Below are 26294 nucleotides of genomic sequence, written 5' to 3' on the forward strand. Positions count from 1 at the left end.
ACCAGATCATTGCGCAAATGTGCCTTGAACTTGGCAGAAACTCAGTTCATCTTTTATGTTCATTTTCAGCTATTTCTTTGACATTTATCATAAGCCTTAGAAAAAATAGAAAAATATATATATTGTTTTTTTGCTAATTTTTTTTTGTTGCAGTGGCACTGACAAGCGATGCCTATTGAGGAAACACTGCATACGTTTGTTATCGTTGAAGGTATCCGTCGTGTCGTTTGTCCTACAGCCAGCGGAACCTGGCTGAGATTGCGGAGTTGATTCACACGGCCTTCCTGGTGCACCGCGGGGTGGTGGACCTGAAGGAGTGGTCCGATGACGGACAGCTCCAGGACATGCAGTTTGGCAACAAGATGGCCGTCCTGAGCGGAGACTTCCTCCTGGCCAACGCCTGCACGGGACTGGCACAGCTCAACAACACCAAGGTAAGGCCCCCCTGCTCTGTACGGTAAAGACGGTGGTGGCATCAAAGTCCGATCGTTTTATTGTCAAATGCCGTCATGCTGCACAATGAATTAGTCATGACATGGTGCTGTGAAGAGCAAGTGCACATTGTATAGATCATTAATTAAACTAAAAGAAAACGAGCATAGCACATGAATGTGGCAGGTAAAGATGTATAAGGTATGTTGCAGGTAAAGATATACTGTGCAATAAAGTGATTTAGTGGGAGAAGTATTGTGACTGTTGGATGACCTGAAGGCCTGAGGGGTGAGTCTGCTATGGGCGAGTCAGGTGGGTCGGTGCCCAGATGCGCGCCAGACTTCACCAGTCTGCTCAGGAAGCCAGGGCAGAGTCAGATTGTCCCACCGAGAGGAACTCACCGAGAGGAACTCACCGAGAGGAACACACCGAGAGGAACACACAGAGAGGAACACACAGAGAGGAACACACAGAGAGGAACTCACCGAGAGGAACACACAGAGAGGAACTCACCGAGAGGAACTCACCGAGAGGAACACACAGAGAGGAACTCACCGAGAGGAACACACAGAGAGGAACACACAGAGTGGAACTCACTGAGTGGAACTCACTGAGAGGAACACACCGAGAGGAACACACCGAGAGGAACACACCGAGAGGAACACACCGAGAGGAACACAGAGGAACACACAGAGAGGAACTCACAGAGGAACTCACAGAGGAACCTGAAGCCTTTTGATTCTCTCTGCCTCAGCCCTATTAATATGTAAGACGTTGTGGCCTGGGAGGGGAGGGAGAGAGGGAGGGAGAAAGAGGGGGAGAGAGGGAGGGAGAGCGAGCGAGCTAGCTCAGGTCTTTCATCATCATAGGTATTTATGTGAAAAGTGTTTTGCTGATAGATTTCTCAATAAATATTTACATGAAGATCTTGCGTTACAGGACGTATCAGTACCAGGCTGCCAAGAGGAATCCATGCTATTTAATTCAACATCAGTTATATGGACTACGTGTATGATTTGACTTGCATTAATTGCCCTTAAACAGTTTGACCACGCCCTCACACACTCTCTAATGGAACCCATGTGTCCGTTTTTTTTTTCTAAAACCTTTAATGCCGTCCGACATGCTCAGATCACCTTCTTTAGTACTTGTAGGTGGAAGTTCCCTTACTGAACCCTTACTTACCCTTGAGGTAACCTGCTGTGCGTTTCTCTTGTCATGGAAGGACATGAGCACTAGCAGCTCAAACGGAGCAAATCCTCACTGTAGCGTTTCCTATATCTAGAAGTAACTAACCCTATCCAGAGCCATCGCACGCAGCTACGAACCATCCCTTAAGGCTGAACAGTTTTAGTTTTGGTCTTTAGTTTGCAGAGAAGCGTGAGAATGTCTTGTTATTTTTTTTATATACTTTGATATGCGCAAACAAAACATGGAGCGTTGTCGGGTGTGTAAATAAGTAAAGCGCTGCTGACAGAATTTGTCAATGGCCGTCAGCGTCACTCAGGGGGTGGTTTGTGAAGAAGATGGAAGTAACCGTCTACACCCCCCCCCCCCCTCCCGAATTCTATCAGCCTCGTCTCCCAGCCTCACTCCTCAGCCCCACTGTCTGCCTCTCTTCCTACATGCCTTTACAGAGCTCTGGAATGGCCATAGCAACCATGTTGTTAGACCCCACACGGGCACGCCTTACACAACCAAACAAAACATATAAATATATATTTGTTTGTTTGTTGAATGCGGGGAATGGGTTAACCTAGCGATTGTTATTGCTTGGCACTTGTTTCTATGAACATCTTTACTGTACCCACAGCTAGGCCTGGGCAATAAATCAATAAATGATCGTATTGTGATAGACTTTTGATCAATATCAATATAAAACATGTTCATTATATATTGATAAGAGACTGGACCACCGAATCTAGCAGCTGGGTTTGTTACACAAACACGGTTCCATACTTATTTACAATATTTGAGTGTTTTTCATTGTTGTATCGACATTGGAGTATTTATCAATGAAGAACAGTGGAAGGTCATATTAAGTTCTAAACAGAAGTGTTTAAATCCAGCATGGTAATTCCTAGTCTTTTTAGGTCATTAAAATGATCAATAGTTATCTCGATATCGATCAATATGATCAAGTTATATCATGATGTGTCTTTCAGCCATATCGCCCAGGCCTACCCACAGCGATATATTGTTTCACCTTCTTCTGACAAATGTGGAAACTGTAAGTCACTTTGGATAAAAGCGTCTGCTAAATTCCCTAAATGTAATTGAAAATGTAATGTATTTTTTCAAGGAATTACAGGCGTTCCTTTATGGAATGTTTCACTCCGGTCGTCCAGGTGAACCAACGTCCAAAACGCGGTGCCCTGTGACATCGAATAAGCGACGGTTCACTTTTCCCCGTTCCGAATTTTTTTGTCCGTCCGCACCGATAAAGTTACAAACGCAAATCATCTGCGTTCGCCGCCGTCGAGAGATGAAATCACTCACTCGACTCATTTCACACACACATTTATCCGTTTATTTCTTTTATTTTATCTCCCGACCGGTTTCTCTTCTAAACACGCGTGGTGAGTGATGGAGATTGTGTGTCGTGGCCTTGAGAGGAATCCTATGCCACTGCTTGTATAAACGGTAAAGTAATCTCTGCACGCGGCTCGGCTTTCCCCCCCGCCTCCCTCCCCTCGCAGACCTGTCGGCAAAACATGATCCGGCTGGACTTGGGAACGGAGTCGGGGGGAGTCGGAGCTCGGCCTTATCTGATACCTTCCAAAAAAAGACCCCTTCCACGCACACACAGGCACACAGACACGCACGCACGCACACAGACACGCACACACACACACCCATCTATACACACAAACACACACACACACACACACACACACACACACACACACACACACACACACACACACACACCCCTCTACTCACACGCACATACCCCCCCCCCCCCCCCTTCTACACACACACACACACACACACTTTCCAGGGCTCGAAGAGACACCACATCTGGTAATACTGTAGGCACATTGTCCTTCCAGGTCTGCGGCTAGAAGCTCGAGTAGCCTCAATATTTTTCCCCTGGCGGATTGGGTTACCCTGAGGGCACTGGAGAGTCTGGCGGGCGAAGGAGTGCGCAGCGGGGCTGGGCCGACTCCGCAGAGGAGCCCTGGGTGTCTGGGACGAGGCGCAGTCTAAATTTAACCTCATTCATCTGGACTTTTACACATTCTCCCACCCCCCCCCCCCCACCGTACGCCGGTGCTGCTTGTGTTCTATGAATGGCACGACCCCCTGCTGGAATATTTACCCCCCGATCCCCGGCCCGCGTGACACGCTCTACCTCCGCCGCCGCGGTCGCATTAAAAGCCGCAGAGCCTGCGTCTCTCTCTCTCTCTCTGTCTCTCTCTGTGTGTGTCTCTCTCTCTGTCTCTCTCTCTGTGTGTCGCTCTCTCGCTCTCTCTCTCACTCTCTCTCTCTCTCTCTCCCCCCCCTCCCGGCGGTGGGATGCGAGCCTGTGGCGTTGTGAAACCTTGAGGAACGCAAGTCATGCATGCCCCCTGTGAGAGACAACCAGCAACTGCAGCCCGGTGGTCGGCTGTGCCCTGGAGCCCGGCCACGCTGCTCCCCGGGAGGGCACGGAGACGGAGCCTTTCTCCGCTCAAACGGTGGATTTGATATGGGGGGCCTTTCCTTTGTTGGTGCGGTCCGTCTGCTTTTCATGTTAGTCGTCGGATTGCTTTAATGAATTTCAACCCCCCCGCCCCGCCCCGCCCCGTCGGAGTCTGTGTCGGACTACAAATGGGGTTGTAGTTAACGAACCGAGGTGCGGTTTGTAGCTGTGCCGGGGGTACCCCCACAAGCTGATAATGAGGAGCCTAGTGATGTCATTTCCCCCCCATCAGCTGTCCCAGAGTGGTGTCCCTAGGGCCGTCCAACCAACCCGCGCTTAAGGACTTTGGGTTTTCTGTGCAAATCCATTTCATTGATTGTTTGATTTAGTGTCTCGGGTTGATTGACAACAATCACAAGCTCTCTGTTCAACAGTGGCCCCGTTGTGTTCTCTCCCCCGGCCCAGGTTGTGGAGCTGATCTCCAGTGCCATCGGCGACCTGGTGCAAGGTGTTTACTACGAGAACTCTCCTAACCTCCAGGTACAGCCGCGCGCTCGCCGCCGTACACAGCGTCACCTTAATGTCAACGTTTGGTATCTGCAGGCGTGCCCCGATCATGATGTCCAAAAACCATTCATAAAATCACCACCGTCACACCCTTTCATTAAGGGGCGCGTTCTTTGAAGACGACGTGAAACACGAGATGAGAGACGGGATTTAATCCTTGAGCCTGCAAACTAGAAGTACTTTAGTTTGCCGATGTAACCATGTAAATATTAATACTGTTAGACGTGTTATCTGAAGAATCGCTATGGCAACTGCGTAACTAAAAAAGCACCCTCCTGCTGGCAGGTTCAATGAAAGCTGTTGTTGTGTTAACATTAATATTAACATCACCTTGAAGACAACATGGACTGGTTGGTCAGGAGTACTAGGAACATGTATCTGGCACATGACAGAATTAAGACTTTAGATTTTTAGCCAGGCCAAAATGTAAGAGAAGAGAAGAGAACTGTGTATTAGTCATTCAGGTCTTCATATTTTATGCCAGTCCACTCTGAGTTTAGAAACTAATCTGACATGGTAAAAAACATTTCATACTGTCTTTAAGGGGATTTGGATGTAAAATAAGTAAAGAACAGTAGATCTAAGTAATTTGGTCTTCCTAGTCTATTGAAGTGTATAATATATATTCCTTTTTGACATGCGTAACCTCTCAAATAGGACATCTGAAAAAGTTTTATGATTAAGATCCTTCGGGCACGAGGGACTCTTGTCTTTCATATGCAGGAAGAAAGCAGATATAAACAATGTTTGACAATGGTAAACAGACAGGAGCAGAACCCGGAGCTCCACAGCACAATGAGCAGGAGAGCAAAATGTTCTATATATACATCTAACCACTGCGAACCTGTCAGCTCGGGGGGGGGGGGGGGGGGCTTTTATTTTGGAGGAGACTATCATGTTGTACCTCAAACGGTTTAATTTTCACCCTTAGCTCCGTCGGTCTGACATATTCCTGAGGTTGAATTAAAGTCACTACAAAGCGACATCGGCACCTGTTTAAGTGATTCTTTCACCTACAATTACAGATTCTTACCCATACTGAGATCTGATACTGAGATCTGTCAATCATCCATCCTCTGTGTTGGTCTTTTTAGCACAGCACCTCAAACAAGCCCACCCAGAAAAGATTGGCCAATGTGTAACGTCTCAGTAATGTTACAAAGACACGTCCACAGAGACGAGACAAGAACCCGTGATTCATTGAACATGGGTTTTTTGGTTGGCCTCAAGTCAATTATGGAAGGTTATTTAAAATCGAGGGAAAGTCACACTCATGAACACGACTGAATTCAAGGTGAATTCATCCAAACGCGTTGGCCTTTGTTCAACACGTTTGGGTTGCTTTTTCGTAGCCTTTTATTCCTTTCAGATTAAGCGTTGGCTCCCGTGACCGGTTTATTACTTGCGGCGCAGGACAGTAATCCCGGAGACATCGTCGACGTGGACGCGTGGGAGGAGCAGGCCTTCCTGTCCCACGGCGCGCTGCTCGCCAAGAGCTGTCAGGCGGCGATGGAGCTGGCCCAACACGAGGCAGAGTCCCAGCGCCTGGCCTACACGTACGGCAAGCACCTTTCACTGGGACACCAGGCGAGTCACACCGGCGGAACGCAGTTCGGCGTCTAAAAGAACCCACCTGCGTTTAATCCACTTTCCTGAGCTCCCGTTCCAGTCGTGACTAACACCTTCAATGGGGAATCTGTTATTTCACTAGACTTGTCCGCGGCAGTGTGCCGCCTGAGATTAAAACGTTAATAATGTGTTATTGTGCGAACGTGTCCACCTGTACCAGGGTGCATTGCGCAGTGCGCCTCCTGCATTTTCGCCCCCCCGGAGAAATGAGACGTCTTAAAACGACGAGGCCGTGATGAATATGCTTCTCCCCGCCCCGCTCCGCAGCTGCACGCTGACCTGCAGCCGTTCGTGGGGAGCGGCGGCGGCGAGCCGGCGGCGTTCAGTCTGAATTGCTGTCCCGTGGTCCTCCACCGGCAGATCGTGGGCCGGGACAAGTGGCAGCGGCAGTTGGAGGAGGTAACGCGGTCTTCTTCCCCCGGACATGAGGCGTTTTAATCAGCCACCGTCCACACACACCCCCCCCCCCCCCCCCCCCCTTCGTTGCCATGGAAGCACAAAGCCCCCCCGTCCAAGCACAGAGCTGTCCTGCAGTAGCTGGAACCAAAATGACATGTCGTATAACGATACCCGATCTTGTATGTGAATATCAAATATTATTTTTTTGCTCTGGCGTGTCACTTACTGTCTTGACACGATTCCGTCGCGTTGGGAGGTTTCTGTGGAGCGTGACTCTGACTTAGTGTTGTCTTTTCTTGTGCACAGGCGAAGACGTTTAAGGACCAACTGGATTATTCAAAGGTGAGGTCAAAGTGTGACATCAAAAAAACATCTAACGTGGGAGTTCAAGGTCAAACTTTTTCTACCATTCGTGACAATGTCAGGGCTCTGCTTTAGCCCCCCCTGCACAGTTTTACTTATAAAAAGGGTGTGTGTTGGGGGGGGGGGGGGGGGGGGGGGCCGCTCTACCTGATACCTGTAAGAAAACCCTCAAATGCTGAGACTCATATCTGCTGTACTTCTCGATGTTGCAAATGTCAATGAGAGAAGAAGGAGGGCGTCTGTGTACTGTAACAAATATGGCAGTTGAGAGAGGAGCTCTACAAAGTCACGGCCTGCGTGTGCGTGTGTGTGCGTGTGTGTGTGCGTGTGTGTGTGTGAGAGGCCTGGGGTGCATGAAGAAGAGAGTCCAGGCAGCCAGGGAGGGAGGGGTCTGGTGGTAGGACGTGGGGACGTGGGGATGTGGGGGGGGGAGGGGGGGGGTGTTTGGTCCCAGTGAAACCAGAGCAGGGGGCGATTAGTTACCAGGGCCTATTTGTGGAGGAGACACCGGGGCTCAGAGACGGTGGCATTGTGAGAGAGATGCTCTCCTTCAGGACGGCCAGGGAAAGTTTGCCACCAGTCGTGGGTGGGGGGGGGGGGGGGGGGGGGGCACTAGGTTGAAATTAACAAAAATAAAGGAAAAGTTTGGCCATGCATCGTGTTTCTGTTGATTTGCCAACTTCCACAAAGGCTCGAGTTCAGGTTTAACCAATCAAGGCAATTTAGGTTTGTTTGAATTTAGATTGATGCCATTAATGTGGATTCTTCTTCTTATAGTTTATTAGCTTAATCGTTTTTTATTATTTATATATTTTTGTTGTTGAATGTTTCAAATATTAAAAGTCAAGCCAAATCAATGACTTATACCAACACAAAGTCAGGGATCGAGCCTCATTGAGGTTAAAATACGAGGTGTTCCCTAATGGAAGTAGGGAGACGAGTGCAATGAAAACTGAAGCAGAGACGAGCCAGGCGTATTGAATAGTTAAAAGGGGAGAGGCATCAGCTTCTCCAAATTGAGTGAAAAGACAAGGTTCTGCAGTGTTTCTACCTCGCTGCTTTATTTTTTTAAGAGAATGGCCTAAGGGGTTTCATGATTCCAGAATTCACAAGATAAAATGCCGGCAGCAAAAGCCTGTCCCTGCTACATGGGAGGAGTGCAGAAGGAGACACACGAATTTTGACTTTTGAGAGCCTCTCCTGCTTTGTCTGAATATATAATATTTTGTGTGTGTGTGTGCGCGTGTGTGTGTGCACATGCGTGCGCATGCGTGCGTGCGTGCGTGCGCGTGCATTGTTACCCAATTCATGTGTGGTGTCCAGAACGACTGGGTCGTTGGCCGTGGAATGGTGGCATTGTAATCTTCCTTTTTTAATTTTTTTTTTTTTCCCATCCCTCAACAGCTGTGGGCGGCAATCAAGTCGGAGAGAGGCGTGAGCTCGGCGGTGGACTTGTGCCGTTACCATGGGAACAAGGCACTGGAAGCCATCCAGGCTTTCCCTCCCTCCGAGGCGCGCTCCGCCTTGGAGAACATCGCCGGCGCAGTCACCAGATTCTGACCGGGACACGCGCTGGTGTCTCTCCCTCACTGGGAGAGACACGCGCTGGTGTCTCTCCCTCACTGGGAGAGACACGCGCTGGTGTCTCTCCCTCACTGGAGAGACACGCGCTGGTGTCTCTCCCTCACTGGGAGAGACACGCGCTGGTGTCTCTCCCTCACTGGAGAGACACGCGCTGGTGTCTCTCCCTCACTGGGGGAGACACACGCTGGTGTCTCTCCCTCACTGGAGAGACTCACGCTGGTGTCTCTCCCTCACTGGGAGACACGGGCTGGTGTCTCTCCCTCACTGGGGAGACACGGGCTGGTGTCTCTCCCTCACTGGAGAGACACCAGCCCGTGTCTCTCCCTCACTGGAGAGACACGGGCTGGTGTCTCTCCCTCACTGGAGAGACACGCGCTGGTGTCTCTCCCTAACTGGGGAGACACGGGCTGGTGTCTCTCCCTCACTGGGAGACACTGCCTCAAAAGCCACAGAGCTACCGGACAGAAACTGATCAATGGGAGGGTGGTAGGGGTGGGGTGGGGTAATTGACGTATAAATATATATATGAATATACATGTATAAATATGTTATTTATCTCTTAAGTCTGATGCCGATGATGAGTGATAAATTGCAATGGTTTCGGAAATTATAAAAAAAAGTCCATCCATGTGTCATCACATTTTAAACTGTGTTATTGTTTATTTGCTTCCTGTGTGTGTGGGTGTGTGGGTTTGTGCACGTGTGTGTGTGTGTGTGTGTGTGTGTGTGTGCGTGTGTGTGCGTGCGTGTGCGCGTGTGCGTCCGTGTGTGTGTCTGTGCCCATTCCCGGGCTGCAGACCCAGGTCTGCCCGGGGGTTGGTGAAAGGTCGCAGAGCAGCACCAGCCAGTGTGCGTATTGAAGCTCCGCCAACAGTAATTATTAATGAAAGAGACCCGAGCAAATGGACAGGAAATGCAGAGGTATTGATTGGGCCCAGAGAAGGAGCGTGTGTCGTCGTCCCCCCCACACACCCCCTCCCCCCCCCCCCCCACAGCCTCCCGTCCCCAAGTAGCGAGGCTCCGGCGCCAGCCCAGTGGCCTGTGGTTTCCCAGGCTGCTGTCTGCAGGGGTGTTTGTGTGTGTGTGTGTGTGTGGAGGTGTGTGTGAGACACGGGCAGAGCATCAGTGAGGCTCAGGGTGGCAGAGTGCAGGTCACCTGCCAACTGAAAGGGTTGCGGGTTCAAATCCTCGGTTAAAGCCAGAGTCGGTTGAGAAGGGGCCACGGTGCCCAGTGTAGTGTCCAGGGCGTCGTTGTCACCATTGAACAGCGACATTGGCGGCTCGTCTTCTGAACGGGTGAATGAGCAGTGTTGGTTTTTCTCCGGGTTTGTGTAGCGATTACCGCAGTAAGTAACGTCTCGTTACAATGCTCTTGTTTGTTTTGTGCGACGCAAGGCAACCCTCGAGTGTCCCGAAAGGAGCCAAACAAATACAATTATTATTGTTAGACAGAAGCGCTCTGTGCAGCTTTCACTGGCGAATGCCTGTGTTGTGTGTGGGGTCAGGACTCAGGACCCTGCACGCGGAAGACAGGACCGGATGACACCGTACCACAGGAGTGGAGAAAAGATGGGGGGAAAAGAACAGAGGAGGGTGGGTGATAATGTGGAGGGGGAGAAGGGCACAAAGAAAAAGAACAAGGTATTGTTTTGGTATTAGCAGGGATTTGATAAAAGCTGCGATGCAAAAGGTACACTGGCTGTGGCCAGGTTCGTTCAGTCCATTTCAAGCGTGGCTGTGGTTCCCAGTGCGTGATGCTGCCTGGATACACACCAGCTATACAGCATATGCCAGGAAAAGCCTCGGGCCTTTAATGAAATATGCATTCTCGCCGTGAGGAGACACGTGAAAAGTTACAGGGGAAGTTAAAAAAGAACCAAAGAAGGAAGCAAACTTGGAGGAACTGACAAGATGACAAATTAAGTTAAGAACAAAAACTTTTGCCGAAAAAGAAAAAAAGCATGTTTGGGCTATGCAGAGTGAACTCCAAGTAAACCTCAAGAAATCATTGACAGGCAACACGAGATTAAACACAAGTCCAAGAATCTCTGGTGGTAGCAATCATATTTCCCCCTTTGGTGATTTGAAGCCCAAATGCCATACCAATTATCTAAACAAATCACTCAGTCCAACATTCTACAGAAGTAGTTCTACTTAAGTGATGAAACCAAAGTAGTCCATCTCTTATGGTTAGCCTACAAGGTTGGCTGTGCTGCGTTGCCCTGTTAAACACTATTCATTGCAGTAAAAAAAAAAAAAGATCATCACTTTGAACTATGATCGTGGGGTATATTTGCCTCACAATAAAATATTCAGAATAAAAATGCCTACATCTGTATAATCAACCGTCCATGACTAAACGTTTCAGGCTTACATTCCACTTGTACCAGTCAGTTTAAATAGAGCTGTTGGGATTCAAAGAGCGCTGTGCAGCCCAGCCTGGGCCTCAGATGGGTATTAGAGAGCGTGTTCGTGAGGAGGGATACACTTCAAATGCAGAATAGGAGGCAGAGAGACGGCTGGTGTTCACCCCCAGCACGCTGCATTAGCATATCCCATTTCATAGTCATGCTGACACACAGCCCCAAGAAACAACACACAAACACAAAACAATCAACATTCATGTATTCAGATTCCTTGTTTACATACGGGGAGTCCAAGTCCAGTCACAGCCTTCCCCAAGCCCCCAACCGCCGGCGTAAAACTTCTTATGCCATAGCCTCTATGTTATAGAGGCTAAATCATATATAGGCAATATGAGGCCTAAACTAACCCTGTAACATTATTAATTGGGGTAAAAAAAACTTCCAAAAACCCAGTTGGGAAGGAAAGAAAGCTCAAGAAGGATGATCACGTTGATGGCTCTTTGGGATTGGATAAGACAGGCGTCATATAATAGCAATGTAGAACTAGAACAAATAAACAACTGCCTTTAATTAAATTACCCATTGAAAATCTCCCATTGAACTAAACTACCAACAAAATACCCTTCAAAGTAGTGAGAACTTGACTTCAATCTTGACGTGGTCAAATCCTATTTTTAAAACCCCATCATCTCGAAACATCTGGGGGATAATGAAGCTAGGCTGTTGAACGTTGTAGGTGTATCCGCCATTACTCATTTCATGAATGGGCCATCAGTAAACACCTGCTAATATCATCATACTGCCCCCCGTGATGAATGACCTCATTCCGCCAAGATGGGAACAGTATGGCTGATTTCACATCCCGACACAGACGAGCATATTGGCCAAAAATGACCCATTAACGAGCTCCGCCACCGCCACGTGCTAAGTGCCGAAACGCCGGCCCTTCGGTCGCGAGCTCCTCGCTTGAACGGCGCCGCCACCACGCGCTCCCTCCTCGTGGCGCGGCTCCCGCGCGGTGCGCTTCATTGGGTTTGGTCTCGATTGAGAAGTTCAAGGGGATGATTGAAGTCGCATTAAATAAGGATTGCTCGTGTTTCAAATAGCTTTCCTAATTGTCCTATTGTATTGTATTATTTATATGGATTGAAATGTTATTCCGGTTGTTTGACCTACTATTTATTTATATTGTACATTTGTATTTCTGTTTTTGTATGTTCTAATCAGGGCGTCGTTGAAAAAGAGAGCCTGCTCTCAATGGCCTTCCCTGAATAAATAAAGGTTAAATAAAAAAATAAAAAAATCGGGTGACAGATCCGAGTGCCATCTAAACAGCTCGTTAGTCCAATAACGAGGAGACACGCGCCGAGCCTTTCGCCGCCTTGTTATATCGTCCTCTTATCGACGTGTGTGCCCGGTTAGTGTGACGGATCTTCGGATGCTTGACAATGTAATAGTGGATCATTTACGAAATTATAACACACACGATGTAAGGAGGGCCTCTTAATGATTGTGTCGGGTGGATTGCCAAACCCACACCACACAAGGTATTCAACGACCTCCTGTTCGTGGAATACATTCTTGTTCCTACATCCACCAAATGCGGTTCGTTATTTTTTGACTCGAGTTACAATTCACAATACACTGATATTTAATCAATGTCTACAATTGGGTAAACATTTACCATGTCTCCTAAAATAAGGTCGGAACCCCCGCCCAGTGAACGTTCACCTTACAAATGAGAGGAACCATCAGAGGTTGCCGTAAGCTATCCAAAATCCTATAAAGTACTTGCTCTTTCTTCCCACCAGGTAGGCCTACAATTTGAGTTCACGTAGAAAGAACAATTCGTGTTGTTCTGACAGTTCTCCACTAGAGGGCACTGCTACTTCTGTTGTAAAATAGTCTATTACTTTCCATCTTGTCGAAAGGTGCAGTCATTAATAACCTGCATTTCAGTACATGTGCATCCACTATGTGTCAATGTGTTTTTCAGTTGCATGGTGTTTCACTAAGAATGCTATGCGCATGGTGCATACTTCTGTACAGTTCTAGATTGAACACATCGAGGGTAAGATTTAATGAACACACTGTTTTGTTGAAGAAGCAAGTAAGATGAGTCTGCGGGGCGTAGCTTATAATAAAATGATTCATATTGTCACAAACATATATCTATCTATCTTTTTATATCTCTATATATTAAATATGTGAATGCATATTTGTAAATGTAATATATCAAGCGATATAACACGCACACACACACACACACACACACACACACACACACACACACACACACACACACACACACACACACACACACACACACACACACACACACACACACACACACACACACACACACAAAAGATAATGTATCAGTATCACGATGTTGGCCTCATCACATGATGAATTTCTGTTCATACCACGCTGTCATTCAAGTATCTGACTGTAAATACAAGTGGTCGTTTCGTTTAATTTGACCCCCACGCGTGTCGATGAGCATTAAGCTTAACATTTAAATGTATTGTAGTTTAACTGAATGTCGCCCGTTGTCCACAGTCCCACGCCATGTCCATCAACCGTGGTACCACTACCACTTGAACACTTTTACACTAACAGTTTACACCTTATACACCTCATTACTTATTATTACTTATGACCACTGTCTTAGTTTATCTTAGTAAACTATCTTATTACTTACTTTATTTTATTTGTATTATTATTATTATTATTATTATTTATTTATTTATTATAGTGAACTATGCTACTTATTTGTACACATTTCTACACATATTTTTGTTTTACTTATCTTACTTTGTCTTGTATTGTTGCTGCTATGTGGCGCTTGAGGAACCAAGCCTAAGAATTGTACTCTTGTGTACCTACTGTGTGCAATAAGATGTAATAAAAGTAATTCGGATTCGGATTCTGTCCACGCATGGCGGTCCACGCCGTGGCGCCATCCACGCACAGCTGTACGGAAGTGACACAGCACGCGCACGGCACCGTCACGTCACGCGAGAAGGCAGCGAGACAAGCAAGGGGAAAACAGCAACAACACACGAACCACATTTGTTATATGTGCCTAAAAACATAGGATGGGCCTGTGTAAACGTACCTAACAATCGCAAGACCCATCTAAAGGATTGCATGGAATCGTAAAAGGTGAGAATGAATCCACGGCGTATGAATTAAGACCCATTCCTAAGAGTCAGGACTCTGTGGAGAGGGGAGAAGAATCGTCCACGCAAACACTGCCGCGTCATTACAGTTCAAAACACGCACTTAGCGTGTGCGCTGTGTGTCAACATGTTTTGCGTGTGCGTTCTTTCAGTGGTCCACGGTTTTTGATTGTAGAAGTTTTGGATGTTTTACTGGATACTCCTCATAACACGGGCATTGTGTTGTGCAGCGATCTGGACAGGATTTGTTCAGCTTTAAATGAAGAATGAGGAAGTAGTGGTCTAACCTTGCTCGTGACAGCCCACTTGTACACACATCATGGGTTGTACACGCATGGGGTTGGAGTAGGACAACGCGGGGGGAGCCTCGCAGTCCACACGTCCGTGACACGCAAAATGATCACTGATCCCAGTTTGACGCTTGACACAAAGTGCCAAGAACATAACGGAGCAGAACCATTAATCCCTGAAACATAAGCACGTCAAGAATGCAGTTGATTACATTGACTAATTGCATTCAATTTGCGGTAATGGCACTAGCTCCCTCATAACAGTTGAGGGTTACAGTATTGAAACGAATATACATTCAGAAAAGATTATTGTTAACCAACCATACCTCACCAATCCTTTAAATGATTGTTACAAAACAATGATTTACATGAGAAAGTTACTCAAGTAACCATAATGGTAAATGGAAGGCATTCACTATACCACTACAGCCAGGTATGCTACATCTGATGTACATTCTTCAAGGAAGGTGTTTAGCCAGTAGGTGCCATGGGTTAAATGAACCTTATTCAGTAGGAGCTAAGGCTCTCCTTCTGGAGCCTCCCCCTGCAATGTATAGAGATATCATTTAGTTATACTATATTGTAAAAAGATTGTTGAACAAACCAAAACCTATAGAAAAATAAAATTATAATAGACCTATCACAAGATGTTTTGGCATGTTGTATGTCATGACATTTTTTTCTTTAACCCTAAGGATATGAGTTCCTCCAAGAATGGGGACATTTCAAAAGAAGGTATGCTTGGCGAAGGTACGTTCCACATTCTCTCTGCGTTTATTGTGAGTTGGCTGCCAGAGATTTTAACCAGGCTTTTCTAAAAGTAGACAATAACGCTCTTGAAAGTAAATAAAACGCATCGCAACTCTCAATGCGATCAGCCATGTCTTTTGTGTGGTGCTCCTGATGTCTTCCATATGATTACCAGACTATGGTATCGCGGAGGTAAACGCGATGCTGATTATCCTTTGCAGAACAACAGCTTGTCCAGGACCTTAAGGAAGAGACAGATGACGTTGCAATTTATGAGCCAGTCCAAGGACTGGGAGGGGTTTCCCCTGGGGCCACTGAGACTGGGAAACGGACATTTGCGGAGATGGGCTCTGATGTAAACGAAAAGTCCACGAGCCGCAAGATATTCAGAGTCTCTGAGGAGGTAAGGGCTTTCTGTTCGATACATGGCAATTAAGAAATTGTGAAAAAAAAAAGAGCTTCCACGAGGAGCAAGAAAGATTTGCAAATGTGTCAATGATATTTGTGTTTTGGCTAATTAACGGTGTTAAAGAACAACATTCTGCTGCATGGCAACAAAGATCCCCCAGGAGCTAATTGTGGTCTCATTCTAGATCAAGAAGCAGTTGACCGAGGAGAGCATCCAGGGTCCCCTCCCATGCCTGACCTCCGGTGACAAGATGGACTGCGGCCGGGACGACCCCAGAGGCAGAGCCTCGTACAGGAGGCCCCTGTTTGGTATCTCCCACAGGATCATCGAGAAGCGCGTCACGCCGAGCTCGGAGACGTCGGCCGTCCAGGTGGGCGGACAGCAGCTCGACTGCGCGAGCCCCTTCACCTCCGAGTTCCACGGCCCAGAGGAGAACTGCAAGTTCGAAGCCTTCCCCGGCGCCGCGAGGGTCCCCGGCGAGGGCTCGCCGACAGACGCCGGCCTCTATCCGCTGATCGAGAAGATGTTCTTCATCCTCAACACGCTCAACTCGAGCATGACCCAGCTGCACAGCAAGGTGGACCTGCTGTCCCTGGAGGTCATACGCATTAAGAAGCAGATCAAGCCGGGCGAGATGGTGACAGAGTTCCAGCCTCCCCCGCAATACCTGCTGACCAGCGAGGAGCTCCATCAGCTGATGGAGCAGACGTCGGGCGCCGGGGAGCTGGGCTGTCGGCTGCTGGTGCACCTGTTCCCGGAGCTCTTCAAGGCCAGCGAGTGCGCCAACGGCTGCATCGCAAGCAAGAGAACATTGGACTCGCTGCATCTGCAGCTCATACGCAATTACGTAGAGGTGTGCTTCCCGTTAGTCAAGAACAACAACGTGTGGCAGGAGGAATGCCTGATGCAGATCAATGACTTGTTTAATCATTTTTGTGCACAGAAGGACATGGAGAGTGCCCGCGTGCAAAGAAAGCAGACAATCATAGATACGGGAATCAAGGCGGAACTTGCCGAGACCTGCCACTTTATTAATGAGGTGGGCGAGGAGGAGCACCTCTCGATGGAGGACCAAAACAACATGGCTAATTCAGACCTGGCCTCTGACATTCAACTCACGGACGACTTGGATGAGTTCTCCTCCCCTGAAGACTTTGTTATCTTCCTTGTTCATCGTCTTTTCCCTGAGATTTTCGAGGAAGGTAAATTCCCAGAGGGTGCCAGTGGTTTTCACGGTGTCGGACAGCTTCTGCTGGAGTCTGACAGGTTGGAAATAATAAGGAAGTACATGGAATCAAATTTCCCTGAAGTGCCTGAGGACACCTGGCTCCAGGTGTGCGTTCAGCATATGGAGGATGCAATAGAGAGTGTCCACAGCAATATTAACGAGGGTGAACACGACAACATCAGTAATAACAGCTATGACTTGGCCGGCCTTCCGGAGGATGTCTCCTTGATAAGGTTCCCAAATATGTTTGACCATGAAAGGCCCAACCGTAGGTCTAAAAAGTCTCTGCTTGTCCCTGTGGATTTTGACGACATGGAAATCCCTCCGCCAGACTTCAGCGTTGCCAAAGAATATCTCCTTTCCAAGGAACAGCTTAAGAGCAACTACGACTGTAGCCTGTCCATCGGGAACTTTGCGTCCCGGATTCTGGTGCTGATGTTCCCCGAGCTCTTTACCCAGGAGAACGCGCGCAAGCATTACAACTGCAGCGGCTCCCTGGGCAAGAAGCAGCTGGACCCGGTTCGCGTCAACCTGATCCGGCACTACGTCCAACTGCTGTACCCTCAGGCCAAGAACGACCGCGTGTGGATGTTTGAGTTTGTGGGCAAGTTGGACGAGCGCTGCAGGAGACGCGACACGGAGCAGCGACGGTCCTACCAGCAGCAGCGGAAGGTCTACGTCCACGAGCGGGAGCCCGAGGCCAGCGACGCCGACTGTCCGGTGAGCCAGTTCAACGGCGACGCTCTGAGGGACGACACGGACTGCACACTGACCCCCGCCGCGCCGCCCGAGAAGAGCAGCAAAGACTTTTGTAAGATACCGCTGGACGAACTCTCGGTGACCGTGCCCGACTTCCCCGTGCCTTCCGTGTACCTGCTCTCGGACGCAGAGGTGCGCGAGGTCGTGCAGCAGAGCCTCTCCGTGGGGAACTTTGCCGCCCGCCTCTTGGTGCGACTCTTCCCAGAACTCTTCACGCAGGAGAACCTGCGGCTTCAGTATAACCACTCGGGGGCGTGCAACAAGAAGCAGCTGGACCCCGTGCGCCTCCGGCTGATCCGCCATTATGTGGAGGCGGTGTACCCTGTGGAGAAGATGGAGGAGGTGTGGCACTATGAGTGCGTGCCCAGCATCGACGAACGGTGCAGGCGCCCCAATCGGAAGAAGTGTGACATTCTGAAGAAGGCCAAAAGATCGAGCACTGTGTTTTAGTCACAATAGTTTGCTGTTATGGCAACAACTGTCTCTGTCATGGAAATTATTGCACACTATATAAGCTCAATCAATTGCATTGTCAAAACTTTTACAGCAGTCCTATGTAGGTTTTCAATCAGCACTAACTTCGGTCTCGTTTTATTTTTGACCATAACAGTAGAAATTATTGTTAGAGTACTCGAATGCCGAGTAATAACAAATGTATATTTATGAGCCAAACTGCCATAGCTTATGTACACATTAACTGATGCAGCTTAAAAAATAATGTTAGCTAATAGAATAGTTAATGAATCAGATGATGATGATTTGTTTCTATTTCTGTCTATTGAACCACTGTTTAAGTAAGAATTTGCTCATGTTAAACCTTCTTATAGAAGTTTATATATAAAAACAATTAACAGTGACAATGGGTCATGTTAACCTTTTTTTTTAAATAAAATCACATTCATAAAAACTAGTTGAATTAAGGGATGAGTTTTTTTGGTCACATCCCATCCATTTGGCCATTTTTCAGATTGAATTCAAGTCTCAGAAGGAGCAGAACTATTTGAACTAATGTTTTAAATTTCTACGATGGATTAAAACCGAATTGACATATCAAATATATTCCATCAAGCAAATAAATGTCCAGACACTGGATTCTCACAAAATAACTTGGCTTTATTTAAAAGAAAAAACATAAATTGAATGTCAAATTATGTTTTAAAGGTCCCATGACATGCCACCAGGTGGGGTGTGATAAGCGTTAATCTGTCTGTTATGACATCACAGGTGGGCGTGTCCACCTAGATGTGTGCTGGATAGATCAGTCTACCAGCCTACCCAGTGGACTGTAGTTGCTCATCTATCCGTCACACATCTAGGTGGACACGCCCACCTATCATAACAGATTTTCAGAACGGCTTGTAAAGGCTAATCACACCACACCTGGTGGCATGTCATGGGACCTTTAAATATATACATCACCAACCCCCTAACAAAAAACAAACAAATCCATAGAGTTCCAACATGCACTTTATAACTTCTTTCATTTTTGCTTGATTCAAGTTGCCTTGAGGCCATTCATCAGTATAGTCATTCTTCAGAATCAGGGCTTGAATGCCTCATCCTTGGAAAGCTCTAAACTCTTCCAGCGTCTTAGGGCCACTTTGTACTTCTCTCCATCATTGGATTCACCCAGTTCCTTCTTGAGGATTACTCTCATCAGAGTAACAGTGTTCCCTTCACCGCTTTCAGACACTACCAGGTCCAGAGTGTCTCCCACTTTCACCTATAGAGAGAACCAAAAAAAAAACCACAAAATGTACAAACAAATGTGTGCATTGATTTGGTTCACGTTCATGTTATTAGCTGTGAACTCACCGATTTACTTTTCTTGATGAGCTTCTGCCCGTTCAGCCGAAGCTTGTTGTCGTAGAAAGCATCTTCAATTTTACTAATCGCGAGACAGAGCAAAACAAAGCAGGTCAGGAAGAGTTGACACTTGCATTACCTACACAGCCAGTATATACTCACTCACTTGCGAGCCATATCCAATCCAGACTTCAGGATAACATCGTAGCGATAAGACTGAACAAACTTTTCTAAATCCTTGTAGTCTTTCGGCAAATTTGGGTCTTCTTCAATCTCATCATCAGAGTCACTGTCCTCCGTGTCGCGCTCATCGTCCTCCTCCAGTACCTTTGCCAAGCCTTTCTTTTTGCTGCTTTTGAACCTCAACTGGTGCAATGACCAGTTTCGCACAGAGTCTCTGCCACGGACCACTGGCCTGTGAGAACCTAACGTGAAACAAACGGATGACCCCCAGAGCTGGCGTGTGTACATGGTCCTGGGGCACCAGGTCGTCTGTTTGAATCCGTATCCGGGTGTGAGAAGCTGCCGCGGGTTGAGTCTTCCCAACTGCCGCAGCGCAAGCGCCTCTACCAGCAAACCCTGCATGTTGAAGATCTGTGACAAGAAACACAAAAACAGAATATAAATATCTTTGACCAGAAAGACAAAAACTGAATATAGTGACCAATATCTTTGACCAGAAACCAAATTACACAAAGTACTGAACAATATATGTGACTATAAACACAATCACAGAACATAGTGACCAGAAACACAATAACAACATAGTGGCCAATATCTTTGACCAGAAACTCAACAACAACAACAACATAGAGACCATGGTTTGAGTCGAGTTAGTACTAGGTAGCCCACTCATAACCGCGGATATGACAACAGCAGGGACTATTTATTTAATCTGACATATTATATGTCTGACTATTGAAATAAGCGTTCATAAAAGATGTGTCAGCCTAGTGATGCAGATTATTCATATTAAAGTAGGCTACATCTTGTCTGGACGAGTCTTTTTTTTATCGCATTCTGCTCTTCCTGACATCCAAGAGCCTGCATAAAACAAGCATTGCAAGACCACAAGGTCAGCATATTACCAAGTTGTCCCATAGAATATGAACGTACGTAAATTGTTGATAATTGTCTACTTACTTTGTCAGTAACCTTTAGCGTGTCGAGTTCTTCGTTCACAATATTTTTAAGTTATAAGGCAGACCGATGTGTGCGTGGCGCCACCTATGGCACAGGGGTGGCGTTGTGTTCAAATCACATCGGTTGATGTCGGTTGTCCTGTTGTCCTCTTGATGTGATAGGCAACTTCATGTAAACACTTTGAGTGCATTGTCCAATGGAGTACGAAAAATAAAATGTATTGTAGCGCACAGACATTATAATAGGAAATATGGTTTTTTTTTTTTTTTAATATCCATAATTTCATTCGGTGTTCTGTCCAGGTTCATGGTGCAGCTGGAATGGGCCAAGACGTGTCACTGTAGCTACAAGGTAAAGATATGTGCTCAAATATCATAACACAATAACATATGAGTACAATAATTTATCTGTTTATGTATAGATTGGTGTATTGCAGTGCACAGGCAAGGGAGTGAATACCTTTGTTTTATTAAAGGATATTTATTGATCGACATTTAAGTGATTTAAGGTGCCCAGCAAAATAGAGCCTGAATCCACGGACCTTTAAGAAATCCCATCCAGACATTGTTTTCATTTTAATTTCTGATTATTAAAGTAGCTAATTAAAGTTTGGTAAATCCTGGAAGTGTTTGCTTATCTGTTTCATATAAATTAAGATTATTTTAAGCATGTGTTTTATGTCCCATTTAAGTGAAAATAAATAGGTGTACTCAGGACTTCAATCTGACACAGAGAAGAACATTAATTATTTCCTCACAAATAAATATACCTACAAAATACGTTTTGTTATCAATTATTGACTAAACAGGTAATTCCAACATTGTGCTTTGCATGCTTGTTTATCGAATCCATATCATTACAGCTCTACAAATACACACACCTGATACATGGGAGTGGCCAGTTACCGTTTTAAATACACGTCACCCAATAGTCCTACGACCAATGGTCCAATTCACATTGAGGAGAAATAAAGGAGGTCCATCTTCTCTTTGCAAATCTTCTTTATAGTTATGGTTGAAGATATGTCCTAAACATTTATTGCAAATATCCTTACTCCAGCATAAGATAAAACATATTAAAAAAGTACAAGAAAAAAAGTTGTTTCTTTTACAATGTGTGAAATGTTTTTACAAGGTTGATAATTAAAATTGCAAGCCCACGATAACAATTCATTTACAAGGGGACCATAACAAGTGGTTACGTCATGTACTGTACATGTTTCCAATAACTATGTTTGCCTCTATTATCTAGTGTATTACGATAGTTGAATGCATACTTTATTACTAGAATGGAACATGTAACAATATTCAGCATGACTACAATCCATAATGTCTAGTAGTTTCACTTCAAGTGCATAATATTGGCATCGTAAGTGTAGGAACGATGTCCTTATGTTATATGTGGTAGAATAGCGTTGCCAGAAGTCATAGAAATGTGTCTTTCAAAGTTCATACGTTAACAACATGTAAACCTCAGTGCAGGTACAGTCCTTGCATACGCAATCTGTAAACAACCTATTGAGGGCAAGGGTGCCTCCTAATGCAAATTAAAACGTCAACATCCAAAGTCAATGGTGCTGTATACATCGCACTAACGTGGCCTTTTGATGTGGTCATCATTGACACTCGATCTCAATATATTACAAATTGCAATGCAGCCACTTTCCAATTACAAATCGAGCATTCATATTTAATGGACATATAGTATGACATAATATGCTGGTGGTTTACATTCATGTTCATATATGTTTGTGAATACATTCAGTGTTAACAGTAGATCATGCAAATTAGGTTTTGATATTAATATTATTGATATTATTCGATGTATACTTCTCACACTTCATAATTGACGGATGACTTTAAAGGAGTTGTTGATACGATATGAAGAATGAATTTCCCTTGTAAGGCATAAACCTCCCAGTAGCCACCATGATAGTACTGTAATAACATGTGTTAATGTATTTACAACACAGTTGCCGGCATGTTTCTCCATGGCAGTAGATTACAACTAGCCTTATGCTAGGCCGTATGTATCAATAATAACTATAAATATATACTGTCCGCTGGGCAAGCCCTTATACCACTGATGTAATCTTATGTAGGCAAGCCCAACTAAGGGTTCCTTGGCGAATATGATGTCCTTGACCGAGCCAACCATTTCAGCAAAGGTATTCAGGTCTTTCGTCTTTAAAGGAAGTTTTAGTTCATAATAATACCAACCCGACTTTGCTTTTAAGTCACCATTTTATGTATTATTTATGTATCCTTTCATTTGTCCACTCAGTTGTGTCAATTGGGTATCAGAGAAACAGATACTTCAGAAACCTTAATATTTATTAAGTTATTGTACACATTTGGCCTATGCTATGTAATTGGGATATGTATTTATTGTTACAAATTCTAATATTATGAGATATTTATTTCGATTTTCTACTCTTGGGTGGGTAGTACGTCATAGTTATTGCTGTACAAAATGTGATTAACTGCAACTTTTTGACCCCCTTTGCAGAGAACACAAAACGTGTCTCAGTGTAAATCCACCAATTCGCTTCCATTTAAGTTTCAACATTCTCCTCAAGATATTTCAGGTACATTTACAGACTTCCACCCTTCTTTTCCGTGGCTTGTTCAATATTTTCTGAGGTAAGTGCCGGTTTCATTTCCAGATGCTAGTAAGGTAAAATAAATGCTACAGCATTGTATAACAGCCTACGTCTTCATGGTTTTCATTGGATGCCACGTGGATACACACACTCCCGCGTTGTTAACAGACGGAAAACCCATATCCGCTGACATATTACTTGGTTATTGCTTTGGTGGTTTTCAAGTTGATCGATTTTCTTTCAATCACTTGGGACACAGCCTGTGTGTGTGTGTGTGTGTGTGTGTGTGTGTGTGTGTGTGTGTGTGCGTGTGTGTGTGTGTTGGGGGGGGGGGGAGGTTTGCATTGCGTAACCCAAACCTCGACCCAACCCTGACCCAAGGAAACCTCGTCCCCGCGTCCGGCGTCCCCGCGTGCTACGGCAGCCGGTCGCCCCGCCGACCATCTGTCCCCTCCTCGTCATAGGGAGGTCTCCACGCAGGAGCCGTTCCGGTGGAACGAGCGGTGGTTGTGGCAGTTCTCGCTGCAGTGGACGATGAGCACGGGGAAGCAGAGGGCGTCCTGGTAGTCGGGCGGGTCCTCGTCGTCGGTGGTCTGCCGCTCCGACAGGCAGCGGGTGTTCTCGCTGGGGCTCTCCTGGTCGTCCAGGCTGCCGCTCCTCCAGAAGCAGCTGCTGCGGGAGCCGTAGCGCCGCGACAGGGAGAAGCGGCTGCCGCTGAAGGGGATGCGGGAGCTGGCGCCGGTGCAGATGCTCAGGGCGCTCCGGGAGAAGACGGAGGAGCAGCTGATGGCCCGGTGGCAGCGCTCGCAGTTCTGCCTGTAGCCGCTGAAGCCCGCGGGACACTGGGCCAGGTCCATGAGGCCGGCCTCCGAGTAGCTGGGCACCAGCTGCTGGTTGGAGCGGATGTGCCACTCCAGCTCGGTGCTGTCGATGGTGTTGACGCGGGGGATGCGGCGCGGGTAGGGCCGCTCGTCGCTCGGCGTCACGGGGTAGTCGGGCCCGAACAGCTTCTCCACGCGGTAGTGGACGTAGGCGGTGCGGTACTCGGTGAAGACCCGCAGCGGCCAGGAGAAGGTGAGGAAGGCGGTGAGCCAGAAGACGACGTGGGACAGGTACCACGGGTGGTGGTCGGGGTCGGCCAGCACCAGCACGTACTCCTTCAGGTCGATGTTCTTCAGGTGCATGCCCTCGCGGGCCTCCATGTAGTCGTCCAGGCCCTCGTTGTCGGTGAAGAAGCGCGCCCGCTGGGTGAGGTAGGAGTTCTCCGACTCGACGTTGGCGAAGCTGAAGCACTTGGTGAAGCGCAGCTTGGTGATGGCCGCCTTCTCCAGGCTCAGCAGCTGCTTGGAGACGTCCTTCACGCCGCAGTGGCTGTAGTCGAACTCGGCCTCCGCCACGTGCGTGTTGACGCGCTCGTGGTACACCTGGGTGCTGGTGTAGGCGTCCCCGTTGCGGTAGCGCGTCACCTGCCGTGTGCGCCGCACGTAGTGGTAGCTGATGGCCTTCCACCAGATGCAGGGCTTGGCCTGCTGCATCCGCTGGATGCGCTCGTAGATGCCCTCCACGTCCACCCGGTGCTGCAGCTCGTTCTTGACGTGACAGTGCCAGCACTCCACCAGGTAGACCACGTAGAGCATGCCCAGCAGGGCCAGGGGGATGTAAATGTAGCCGTCGGAGCAGGGGCTGTCGTGGTACATCATGGACTTCCCTTTGAAGGCGCTGTCAAAGGTGAGGCGGGTCACCTTGGTCACGTGACACCACACCATGGCGCCCATGCAGCCGTACATGAGGAGGGAGAGCAGCAGGCACTTCCAGAAGCTCTCCCGGCAGAGGGACTTGCTCAGGGACTGCTTCAGGGGCCTTTGCTGTTGATTGGAAAACACACTTTTATATGAATAAATAATAAAAAATGGTAGTTGAACATAACTTATTTGTCTTTGTCTCCAATTGGTGTGGAGGATGGGGATGGGGGTGACATGAGTGTTGCAGACAACCATATGCGAAATGCTAATGGCAATTTTCATTTTCAAGTTCAGAGCAGTGCAGTCACACATACCTATACAGAAACATATGTTTCAAAATGATGGGACACTGTACAGTAGTCCTTCTTAACGTCCAATACAGTTTATAAGTTAATAACATGTGGTTGCTCTGTTTAACTGTCTTTCACTGACTGCCCTCTGCTTTGTGGTGGATGATTGCTAGTGATTGGTGAATTGATGGCAGGTATGGGTTAGACCAACCCTTTCTTCTAATGATGTCCAGAAAATTAAGGATGAGGTAGGAATACGCGAGCATGTAATCACGTTATTGTCAGTGTTTTGCATGAAGTAAATAACGCATAGTATAGAAAATATGGAGGAATCAAATTGCAGGAGAGCGCACAGCCGCCTCTGTAATAAATAATAAATACTAGCCTACGACAATCCTAATTGGCAATATGCTAATACATTGAGTGTGTTTATAGTACTATGTCGATCGTCGAACATAAATACCTCTTCCCTGGCGTCCTCTTCGAAAACAGTGGTGGTGCTGCTCTCACTGGCGGTCGCCGCCGACGCTGGTGGAGACATGGTGGCGCTGATCGGAACGATATCGTTAGGGTGTGGAATAGGACTAAATGTCAACACCTTTCTCCTGCGGTCCCTCGCATCAAAGGCTTGAAGTCTAGCTGCACATCATAGCCTACGAATCGTGCATCCTTTAACAGAAAGAACAGCCAGGTTCGTCCACGAATCATGCTTCTTCTCGGTGCAACACTCCACCGATTTAGTTTTGCTTTGTCGAATCGATACAAGATCATCAAACCGGGGGAACTGTGACCGTACCGGAGATAACGCCGCGTCTTCCACCACTACGTCCTGTTTCTCTCCGCCCGCCTGCCGCAGTCACATCATCTAGGAGGCTCCATGATTAGCTGGTGGCGGACTGACCGTGCCCTGCCCCTGCCCTGCCCCGCCGTGCTCTCATCATGGTGGGGATACCGTGTTGTAGCCAGCCGCACCGCCAGGCCTTTTTAATACGGGGACCAGCCGAGAGACGCTGTCCATGGTGCGTGGTTGGATGAGCGGGATCCGTACGGTGTTCGGTGTATCCCCTAAATACATCCTCCTCCTCCTCCTCCTGTTCCTCATTCGCGGACGCGACTGCACCCTGT

General features: G+C 47.1%; 4 protein-coding genes across 7 annotated transcripts; 2 read left to right on the forward strand and 2 right to left on the reverse strand.

The window, feature by feature from the left end:
- Positions 1-168: 168 nt before the first annotated feature.
- pdss2 (prenyl (decaprenyl) diphosphate synthase, subunit 2) lies at positions 169-8706 on the forward strand (the record flags this gene model as incomplete). The annotated part of the gene is made up of 7 exons (XM_084481690.1): positions 169-194; positions 239-434; positions 4523-4597; positions 6038-6211; positions 6521-6652; positions 6959-6994; positions 8420-8706. 7 exons carry the CDS (start codon positions 169-171, stop codon positions 8573-8575), a joined length of 795 nt encoding a protein of 264 aa, XP_084337816.1. The 3' UTR covers positions 8576-8706.
- A 5294-nt stretch (positions 8707-14000) lies between these two features.
- bend3 (BEN domain containing 3) lies at positions 14001-18478 on the forward strand. 3 transcript variants are annotated; one of them, XM_084482596.1, is made up of 5 exons: positions 14001-14133; positions 15136-15190; positions 15412-15593; positions 15784-16452; positions 16543-18478. In XM_084482596.1, the coding sequence occupies exons 2-5, from the start codon at positions 15139-15141 to the stop codon at positions 18034-18036; spliced, it is 2397 nt and encodes a 798-aa protein (XP_084338722.1). In that variant the 5' UTR covers positions 14001-14133; positions 15136-15138; the 3' UTR covers positions 18037-18478. The 3 variants fall into 3 exon arrangements, with proteins under 3 accessions (XP_084338722.1, XP_084338720.1, XP_084338721.1); XM_084482594.1 differs by having other exon boundaries at positions 15784-18478; XM_084482595.1 differs by having other exon boundaries at positions 15136-15175; positions 15784-18478.
- A 206-nt stretch (positions 18479-18684) lies between these two features.
- On the reverse strand, positions 18685-20568 carry mtres1 (mitochondrial transcription rescue factor 1). Of its 2 annotated transcripts, none has more exons than XM_084482599.1 (4): positions 20536-20568; positions 19559-19986; positions 19402-19474; positions 18685-19309 (listed from the first exon to the last, which is right to left on the reverse strand). In XM_084482599.1, exons 2-4 carry the CDS (start codon positions 19975-19977, stop codon positions 19127-19129), a joined length of 675 nt encoding a protein of 224 aa, XP_084338725.1. In that variant the 5' UTR covers positions 19978-19986; positions 20536-20568; the 3' UTR covers positions 18685-19126. The 2 variants fall into 2 exon arrangements, with proteins under 2 accessions (XP_084338725.1, XP_084338726.1); XM_084482600.1 differs by lacking the exon at positions 20536-20568 and adding an exon at positions 20509-20523.
- Positions 20569-23595: 3027 nt separating this feature from the next.
- Positions 23596-25710, reverse strand: tmem151bb (transmembrane protein 151Bb; the record flags this gene model as incomplete). The annotated part of the gene is made up of 2 exons (XM_084482598.1): positions 23596-25002; positions 25633-25710. 2 exons carry the CDS (start codon positions 25708-25710, stop codon positions 23596-23598), a joined length of 1485 nt encoding a protein of 494 aa, XP_084338724.1.
- Between the last annotated feature and the right edge of the window lie 584 nt (positions 25711-26294).

This window comes from Micromesistius poutassou, assembly GCF_964030765.1.
Source record: "Micromesistius poutassou genome assembly, chromosome: 17".
Taxonomy (NCBI): domain Eukaryota; kingdom Metazoa; phylum Chordata; class Actinopteri; order Gadiformes; family Gadidae; genus Micromesistius; species Micromesistius poutassou.